The sequence below is a fragment of the Pseudorca crassidens genome, chromosome 18 (genome assembly GCF_039906515.1).
Source record: "Pseudorca crassidens isolate mPseCra1 chromosome 18, mPseCra1.hap1, whole genome shotgun sequence".
Lineage (NCBI taxonomy): Eukaryota > Metazoa > Chordata > Mammalia > Artiodactyla > Delphinidae > Pseudorca > Pseudorca crassidens.
In genome coordinates, this window is record NC_090313.1 from 21,393,193 (window position 1) to 21,402,847 (window position 9,655).

The 9,655-nt window shown below is 51.9% G+C and overlaps 1 protein-coding gene across 4 annotated transcripts; it reads right to left on the bottom strand.

Moving 5' to 3' along the window:
* Positions 1-793: 793 nt before the first annotated feature.
* Positions 794-8,991, bottom strand: SLITRK5 (SLIT and NTRK like family member 5). Of its 4 annotated transcripts, none has more exons than XM_067713987.1 (2): positions 8,188-8,991; positions 794-5,070 (listed from the first exon to the last, which is right to left on the bottom strand). In XM_067713987.1, exon 2 carries the CDS (start codon positions 5,060-5,062, stop codon positions 2,174-2,176), a length of 2,889 nt encoding a protein of 962 aa, XP_067570088.1. In that variant the 5' UTR covers positions 5,063-5,070; positions 8,188-8,991; the 3' UTR covers positions 794-2,173. The 4 variants fall into 4 exon arrangements, with proteins under 4 accessions (XP_067570088.1, XP_067570090.1, XP_067570089.1 ...); XM_067713989.1 differs by lacking the exon at positions 8,188-8,991 and adding an exon at positions 7,668-7,803; XM_067713988.1 differs by lacking the exon at positions 8,188-8,991 and adding an exon at positions 7,615-7,727.
* Positions 8,992-9,655: the final 664 nt, after the last annotated feature.

Genomic DNA, 9,655 nt, shown 5'->3' on the forward strand with positions numbered 1-9,655 from the left:
CGTTACACAGAATGGGGATAGTTTACTTCACTTGGCCAATGTAGCATTACTAATTATTTTTTAACCCCTTAGGGAAATGCTACCACCCGTTCAATCTGAATTCAAGTAGTTACTGTCAGTTTACTCACGGATGAATGCTGCCTCTTTGTGGCAGAATGCCACGGAAAATATTCCTTAAATATAAAGTTCATGAACAGCCCTTGATGTTGTACACATTCCAGGTGAGATTATGGGGAGATCCACCAACACGAATAAAGCACATGGCTCTTTACGTTTCGATGAATTCAAAAGTTTCCTACCCATAAATATTATCTAATTCACTGGCCAACCTTACTCAGAGATGAACAGCTTATACTCACCAAACATTTTGAACATTTAGGATATAGATCAACTTGAGATAAAGTACCCATCGTAATTGTTGAAGGTAGTTTGACACAAGTTAAACTATGAAAAATTGTAGACCGAATAAATAATACTGGCACGACAAAATACAAAATCAATGTGCAATACATTACTTACCATGCTCCACATGTTAGATGAATACTTCAGTAAGGAAAAGAAGTATACAGTTGAAATTTCATTAATAAACACATTAAATGACACATTTAGATAAACATATTTCCCTGAACCAACAAAGGTGTAATTATATATATTTGATAATTTAGGGAACAATTTTTTTTCTTTCAGGAATAGAAGTTAGCTACTATGTCTTAAATTATTAATCATGGTGATTCAGTCAATCACACGTAGCTGTTTCTTTTGCACCTTAATTAATCATTACTTCAGTCCCTCATATGTGACATAGTTATCAAGTGTTTATTCAGAAACTATTTAAAAAATTACATGTGCTGGGATACATGAGACTGTAACAACAGTAGCCCCATCTTACAGATATCCTGTTTGTGGCTATCATCATTGCTTGCTGCCCAGAGGGATAAAGACATTGTATAGAGATTTGTACAGTCCATCATTTGGTCTTCTGAGGTGCCAGTACACGTGGATCTGTACAAATGCAACTGGGTTTGGTTAAACAATCAAAAATCGGCTACAATAGTAGTCAGATCAATACATCATTTTGGTTGACTAATAAAAATACTTTTAAATCTTCTCTAACAAAACCAGAAACTTGCACATGATTCTCACTGGAATGGCCCAATTAATTGCCCTAAATCTTTTTCTTTTATACATTGGGATACAATGTTTGTTTGTTTGTTTTAAATTACAGATCCAATTGGGTGGGTTGCATTGACTTTTAAGATTCTGCCATTAAGTTCTCCATATTTTAATGATTTAAAATGCCTTCCTGATATCACTTCAGTTTTGGAAATGTAGCTCCTGATATAGTGTGACACCTCTGTGAAAGTCATAGGCTAAATACTGAAGGAAAGAGAAATGCTAAATGTGCATATAAAAATAGGTGCTACAATAAAATATTTGTATATTTCATCAATAAGTTATTTTTACTAATCAATTATGGATCATATAACTCTGTAATTTTAATGATTTGTCCACATCTATGGTGATCTTTTCAAGATCACAATACGTTTGTTCTTTTAATTCAAATGTCCAGAATGTATACAAACACATCCTTTAAAAAGAAAGGAAAGGAATGAGAGAGGAGGAAAAGGCAGGGAGGCAGAGAAAGAGAGGAAGCAGAAAGGGGGGTGGGGAGAGAGAAAGAGAGAGAGAGAGAGAGAGAGAGAACAAACCTTCTATTAAAGTTGGGGTGTGCTAATCTCTCCACAAAAGCCATTTAGACCCACCCATGGCTCAAAGGGGGAGAAGGGGAGGGAGAAGGGAGCAAAAGAGGAAGAATAGAATCTATGCGCCACCATCTCCCACCATTCTTAACACTTCCAACCACTACAAAAATTACTGAGACCCTTAACAAGTCACTCGCGAAGCAAATTGCCCTCAGTAAAGCCCTACTCTTCGTCTCCTCCACACGCAAGAAGAGAAAGTGATGTGCCCAGTTTACACAAATGTTTCCCCACGTGTAATATTAAAAGGAAATTGCACACCCTTTCAGTATCTTCCGCCGAAGCTGAGAATCTCGTGCCAAGGCACTTCACCCTAAACGTTGAAACAACACAATTAATCAAATGTGTTTGCGGTGTGTGTCTGCTTGCTTGTCGGTTTTAAACGCAAAAGCTCCAAGGGAGTTTCTCTGCCTTTAGAACTGGCTAAATGTGGTCTGTTTTTCCAGCACTTCGAGGTAGTCCGGCTCAACGTTTAGTTTTGCTTTTAACTCCAGATATTCGTTCCTGTTGGGTTCTACAAAGACAGCACTGGGGGGACTGTAGAGCACCGGTTCCCGCAGCCTGCTGTCCCCTGCCCCCGGGTGCAAATACTGATGGGGGCGTCTCAGGTCATAATTGGGGGAGAAAGTGTAAGCAGCGGGGCTGCACGGGAATTTGGGATATTCCGGGAGGCTACTGCCGGCGGGGGCGGTGGAGCAGTGTTTGTCTGGTTCCAAAATGCCCCTGTAAAAGCGGTCGGCGTCCTGCACCGGCGACAGTAGATCCTCCCGGGGCTCGATGGTGCTGACGCTGTAGGCGGGGCTCCGCAAGTGGTGGCTTTCCCGCCTCTCCTCCTCCCCCGGCTGCAGCTGCAGCTGCGGCGGGGGCTGTTGCTGCTGCTGCTGCTGCTGCGGCGGCGGCGGCGGCGGAGGCGGCTGCAGGTGATGGTTGCTGCTATAGGTGACCTTGAGCTCGTGCAGGTCTTTGTAATCCTCCACGGAGTTGCCCTCTCGGGAGCGGTAGATGGGGTTTTTGCACATGTGGCCCAGCGGATGGGGGATGTACTCGTACACGTGGCCTGCGGGCGTCTTCACCTTGGGCAGCGCCGGCCCGCGGTGGTGCACGTGCGCGTGCGGGTGGCCTCCAGCGCCGCCGCCGCCGCCGCCGCCGCCGTACACGCTGTACTGCATGTTGAAGGAGCTTACGTCGGAATTGTTGGTGCTGGTGTGGTCGCTCTGCTTCTTCTTCCTGCGCTTCATGACTAGCACGAAGAGCCCGGCGGCCACGAAGACCGACATGATGAAAACCAGCAGCAGGCTGAGGATTAACACGGACAAGGGCACGGAGGACGCGCCTCCGCCCGCGCCCAAGCCCGCGGGGGCCCCGGTGCTGTTCAACCGCACGGCGGGGGTCACCGCGCTGGTCCTCGCGGGGACCTGGATGGAGGAGGGCGTGGGCGTGGAAACCTCCACGTCAGAGTAGTCTGGGCACAGCAGCTCCGACCTAATGAAGCGCATATCCATCTCAGCGAACTTCTTGGGCGCCTTGCAGATGACCTCGTCCACCAAGACGCCCACTCTGAGCTGCTCGACCCACAGTTTCATGCCCACCACGTCGCAGGTACAATCCCAAGGGTTGTCGTGCAGGTCGATTTGGATGAGCGACTTCAGCTGGTCCAGAACTCCACTCACCGGCAAGGAGGTGAAGTGGTTACTCCTCAGGTTCAGCCTGAGGAGGGTCAGGCCTGAGAAGACGCCTGAGGGCATGGTCTGCAGGAGGTTGTCATTCAGGAATAGCAGCTGGAGGTTGGGGACCGGATCGAAGGTCCCAGACTGAATCTCGCGTATGAGATTGTACTGGAGGAAGAGATACTGCAGGCTCTGCAGGCCATAGAACAACTCCGGGCTCAGCCTCTCTATCCTGTTGCCATTTAGGTAGAGGCGCCTCAGGTTGGTGAGATCCCCAAAGGCGCGGTCCTGGATCACGGAGATGCGGTTGTTGCCCAGATGCAGAAGGTCCAGCCCGGTGGCCTCCAGGAAGTCGCTCCTGCGCACCAGGGCGATGTAGTTCTCCGTCAGATACATCTTCTTGGGGTTGTAGGGCTTGGGCTGCAGCTCCGCGATGCTCTCGATCTTGCGTTCCTGGCAGTTGACGTTGAGGCCCAGATCGGAGATTTGCAGGTTGCAAGTGCACGCGGTGGGACACTCCAAAGGCACCGGAGATTTGGTCTGGTAGGCGATGCTGGGGCCATAGTTGCCATAGCCCAGGTCCTTGGAGGGCTGCCGAGAGGTGGGGCGCACCCTGGGCTTGTTGGGTTGGCGAGTCCCCTTGGGGGGCTTCAAGGGGGGTTTGTAAACAGCAGAGGAAGAAGTGGCCACAGAATTCACCGATGCCGGGGTGGTATGTAAATACCCCGTGGTGCTCAAAGGCGACTGCGGCCTCATCTCATAGTCTGAAATAAGTTTCCTTGGACAAAGTTCCTGCTTGGACACCTCGTCCAAGTCCCGGCCGTGTAAGCGGAAGGGGGTCTCACAAACCACATCCCCCACCAGGGCCGAGTAGGAGATGCTGTCTAACCAATCCTTCAGAGAGATCAACTCACAGGAGCAATTCCAGGGGTTTTCCTCCAGCTGTAACTCCACAACTTTGTCCATATGCTGCAACAACCCCACGTAGGGCAGAAGTTTCAGCCGGTTCCCCCGCAGGTCCAAGTGCGTTAAGGGCACAAAACGGAAAAGGTTGTTGGGTAAACTGGACAAGAGATTGTCATTGAGGATAAGCACCTGCAACAAATGCAGTTTCCCAAAAGCATTGGGTTCAATGACACTGATGTAATTGTAATCGACCTGTAGGTACTCCAGGCCCTCCAAGCCAAGGAAGGTATCATCACGCAGAAGTTCCAGTTTATTATTGTTCAGATGCAATCTCCTTAAACCCCGCAGCCCGTGGAAAGCCCCAGTCTCAATATCCTGGATAACATTGCTACCCAGATGCAAAATTGAAGCCCCAGTGTAATTGACAAACTCATTGGGATAGAGACGGTTCAAAAGGTTTCCAGACAACAAGAGGTGGTAGATTGGGAAACGGGGAGGGCTAATTTCAGAGAGGCTGATGATCCCCCGGTTTTCACAGCTCACAGTTAAAATGCCATCCTTTTCCTCACAAGGACATGCATTGTCACAGATTTCCCCATAATAATCGATGGTTTCTGCACACGAAAGGACGAGAGATGTTAGAGCAAAAGCTAGAGTCTGCAGCATCCAGCTCTGCATTTTTCTGTGAAGGTCCTGTTCCAAAGTTAGTGGGGGGCAGCAAGTGTGCATTTTATCTCCTGCAAGGGAGAGAGGAAAAAAGGAAACAACAGAATATGACAAAAATTTAAGGGATCAATCAGAAAGTCTCTCTCTTTCCTAATACTACTTCTCTGAAATCCAGAAGGAGGGGATAAGAATGAACCTCCCCTCCCCCTCCACCGTCCTTGGTACCTCGAAATTCTCCAGACTTTATTAAAATCTGACATTCATTTTGATTTAAAGGTTGATTTCATTTCCTAATGACAATAGGAACATGCTGCTCTTTACAAGATAAGGGCAGGTTAGGCAAAGTCCCATTTTAGTATTCTTCCCGGCTGCCCCCCCCCCCACTTTTAAACCAATCCATAAATATACATAAAATGGCTGTCAGTTCAGTTTCATGGCTCTAATTTAAAAGAAAGGAAGCACCATTTTACAAGGTTCCCCACCTCACCTATACCCAGTCCCTCTGCCTTTCCTTCTGAACCTCTTCTGGTAACAGTTCACAGTGAAGGTCTCCCATTTTCACAGAAAAGCCAGGAGCCACAATACTTTGGCTATTTTAAAACCATCGCTGGAAATGCCAGAGTGGGAACCTAAAGAATGCTTTCCAGAGGCAAAAAGGATGCAAGATAATGCATCAAAAGGACCCAGAAGAAGCTCTTAAGTCACCAATTTTCTTCAGGAGCTTTGAGTATGAAGAAAAAGGAGAGCGCGTTCGCTTTGATGGTGGACTTCACTATCACGCTATTAAGCACATCAGCGTCCTAATTGCATGCACGGTGCCACTTAGCAGCTCTCTTCCCTGAGAGCGCCCTGCGTCCACTTCTCCTCATTGATCATGTCAGCGACGCTACTAAACCGCATCTTTAAGCCACTGAAATAGTTCTGCACGACGGATTACAAAGAACTCTGCGAAAGCATCCGCAATCCCGGAACACCTCTCAATACCTGGAGTTTAGGACGTTCCTACTGCTTACCGGGAACCAGCTAAAAGTAAACCAAGGACCAGCGCCAAAGCCTCTCCAACCTCGGGCTCCGCGTCTGTTTGCCACGGTATGCAAAACTAACCCTACCGAATTTGCAAGATTTGGAGTGAACTACCACCTCGCCAGCATCCCCATCTTTGGAGTTGCTTATTACATTTAATTGTCAGTGCTTTACTCCCCCTACCCCCCCTTCCCCCGCCCCCCCGAGAAAGGGGACTTGGGCTGATTAAGAGGCAAAATAGAAGGGTCTAAGGGAGGGAGAACAGCAAGTGACACACGCCAGTGCTTTAATATCCGAATTTCATCTCCCCAAGGAATCAATCTGAGCCCCTCTCCCTTTTCGTTCTGGCTTTCTTTTTGTCCCCTTAAAGGCTTCCTTCGACTTCCTACTTCGAGTCGACAGCAGCACTCATAAAGGAAAGGACATAAATGGAGCGAGTGTGTGAGTGTGTGTGAGTGCGTGTTGCGTTGGTTGGGGGAAGGGGGGGTGGGAATATTTAGTAGAAATGCTGGGCTCGGAGAACCAATGCCTTTTCTCTGGTCAGCCTTGCCTCTGCCTCACCACCACCGAAGTCTGATGCCGAATCGCAACCTCAAACTAAAGCCAAGACGTTTCTGAGTCACGGGTTCAAGACTGGAGACCTCGATCTTCATCCTCAAGCCGACTCCAGCCCGCGTTATTAACAGCCCCTGCATTCTCACGCACATGTGCAAGTGTGCCTGCGAATCATTCACGTGTGGCCACCCAGACGTGTCGAGACGAATGGGAACCCACAGTGTATAAACGTCGCAAGTATCTCCGACCTCCCAAAGCAACGACAAACACCTCCCGGCTTAAAAGCGGCAAAAACACCCTCTATGAAAGCAAAACGTTTACCTTGAAATTTCCGTTCTCCGCGGGATCAAATCTGCACATCCATTCAAGTGGGGTTGGGTCCCCTCCCCCTCCCTCCCAGTGCTTCCCCGCCCCCATTCACCTGCCGCCCCTCTGACAGCCCATCGCAAAATGTGTCCAGCCAATATTAAACTCGAGCGTTTACAACTTTAATTCAGTTCTGGATAGCCAGGGTCGAGAAGCTTCCTCTCACCCCACTCCCTTTCCCCTCCTCCTTGCCATCAAAGGAGCCCCAAAATTTGAAAAAATAAAGTTGAATGAGCCAGGGAAGGCTGACATTCTGACTGGGAAACGCACCTCCGATGTAAATTCGCGGGTACGCGGCACATTCTCAGATTCTCAGATTTTTTTTTTTAATGGAGGGCGGGGGCGGGGTAACTATTTGTTTTCCCCCAAAGAATTTAAACCCTGGATCGTCTCCCTGAACATCCCTGCATTAAGCAACGTGGGGCCGGGCAGGCTGAAGCCCAGCACCCAGGCCGGAACCGCGGTTCCGGGCACAGCTGCTCCCACAGCGGCCCAGGCAGAAGCGCCCGGAGTTCCAGGACGCGAGGCTCCCCCTCCCCCATCCCGCCCCGAAGCGAAGGAAGGGAAAGCGGGGGGGGGGGGGAGGGCGGAGAGGGAAAGAAAGCCACCCGGCCGCCACGCACACAGACACACACACTGGAGCCTCTTTTGCAAAGTAAACGGCCGACTACCCCGTCTCACATCTCCAAGGCCCACTCATCATAGCCACTCTCACAAAAAATACCTCTTTGGGGTGTGCATCGGGGTTCGGAAGCCGAGGGAGGGCGAGCGCTGAGATCCGAGCGGCTGGAGAAAAGAGGCGCCCGGACGCCGCCACCCCCGGGCCGCCGCCGTGGTGGCGACCGCGGGTTCCGGGGCTCCCCAACCGGCTCTCCCCCGCGCTCTCCGTGGTAGTCGGAGCCGGCAGCGGGGTGGGAGTGGGGGAGAGGGGGGCGATCGCGAGCGGCGAGCCGGGAAGGGAGGGGGGAGGGGGCGGCGGAGGACCGGCGGTCGCGGCGCCTCGCATTAGGGGCCGGGAGCTGGAGCCGCGCGGGGCGGGGAAGGAGCTGTTGGAGGGTGAGGAGGCGTGGAGCCCGAGGAGGGAGACGCGGAGCAGGCTGCCCGCCGGCCCAGCCAACGTGACGGTCAGCCTCGCCGCGCGCTCGCACCCGCTCACACTCATGCTCACTCGCTCCCAGCCCCGCCACCGCGCGATCGCTGGGTCCCCGGCATCCTTCGCCGCACCCCCCCAGGCGGGTACTTACAGTTGCCATCTGTATAGGGGCCAACTTTCTCCAAGCTAGCGGCGGCCGCCACCCACTCCAGCCGCCTCCGGCTCCTCGCACCCTCGGGCCTGGGTTCGCGCGGGCCGGCCCTCCCCTCCCCCCTCGGCTCTCCTCGCCGTCTTCACCACATTCCCCCCTGGTCAGTGGCGCACGCCCGGGGACGAGCCAGAGGGAGCGGGGCGCAGGGGTGTGCATACATCGCCCGCCTTCTTCTTGCAGCGCACACTGTACATGGTAGTGAGGGGGCGAGCGAAGGTGGCACCGGCCCCTCGGCTGCTCCCACGGCGGCTGCGGCTCCTGCGCCGTCCTCCGCCCCCCCCCCCACGCAGCGGAGACCACCGCACTGGGATCCCGCCGCCGCTGCACCCTTGCCAAGCCCGCCGCCGCAACCCCTAATTAGTACATGTAAGGTTCCCGCATCCTCTTGGCTGTTTCATCGCTCTCGGTGTTTGCAGGGGCTTTTCCTCTATTCCTTCTCTTGATGCGGCGCACGATCGTCATTATTTGGGATTCTCTATCTCCGACATCCTTGGGGGTCCGCGGGGAGGTGGGGGACAGGAACAACGTTGTTCTAAGCCTGTGGCGTGTCCCGGCAGTCCGGCGGCTCAGAAAAACTTAAGAGAAAGTCGCGTCTTCCCTCCCCGGCGGTGAGGAGGTGGCTACGCGGTAAGCAGCGCAGGGGTCTCTGAGACATCTGCTTCGGCGCGGGCGCAGGGCCCCATGCAGTGCACTTGTTTATTGTCGCGCCACCGGTGCGAGCCAAACTGCAGCAGACATGATGGGCCCGGGGCGAAGCGGGCGCTCCGTGGCCGATAGATGGCAGCCGAGAGCGAAGGCGCCCCTGGGCCCCGGCGGCGCAAGCGGAGCGCCCCCCACCCTTGGATGTGACATTCGTGGGAGACAGAGGACTCTTGGACCATGTGCGTAACTCTAGCGTGGGACGTTGCAATCCTCGGATTGAAGAAGGAAGGGGTGGAAATAACCCCGACAGTGTCAGGCTTGTTGGTTGTCAGGGACAGAGGATTCCAGCCCTGGGCTGATCGTCTGCCTTCCACCTCCCATTTAGACTAACACAGCCCGTGCTGCTGTCTCTTGTACTTACTGTAAAGGACCCTGGAAGAGGGAGTGGTTCATCCTAGCTGCAAACAAGGGCGCTATTTTTTTTTTCTTAAGAATTACGTTTTATAAGTATGTTTGGGCGATACAAGGGAATGTGAACGACTTTCAGAGAGATTGTGAACGTATTTGGTGTGTACTAGAAAGCTGGAAATCCCTAAATAAATGCAGTAACGGTAGAAAGCAAGTTTCTTGAAGAGTCACCTGCTAAACTCCACTAGCGTCATCTCTACAGTAAGTATTCCCGGCTCTTTCCATGCAACCAGACACCTCCCTCCCCCCAAAAAGGGTCTTTACATTCATAAGGCATATTTCCAGTGTTTGTAATATT

Coding starts and splice junctions, on each gene's coding strand:
- SLITRK5 (XM_067713987.1), bottom strand. CDS start 5,062: ATGCACACTTGCTGCCCCCCACTAACTTTGGAACAGGACCTTCACAGA.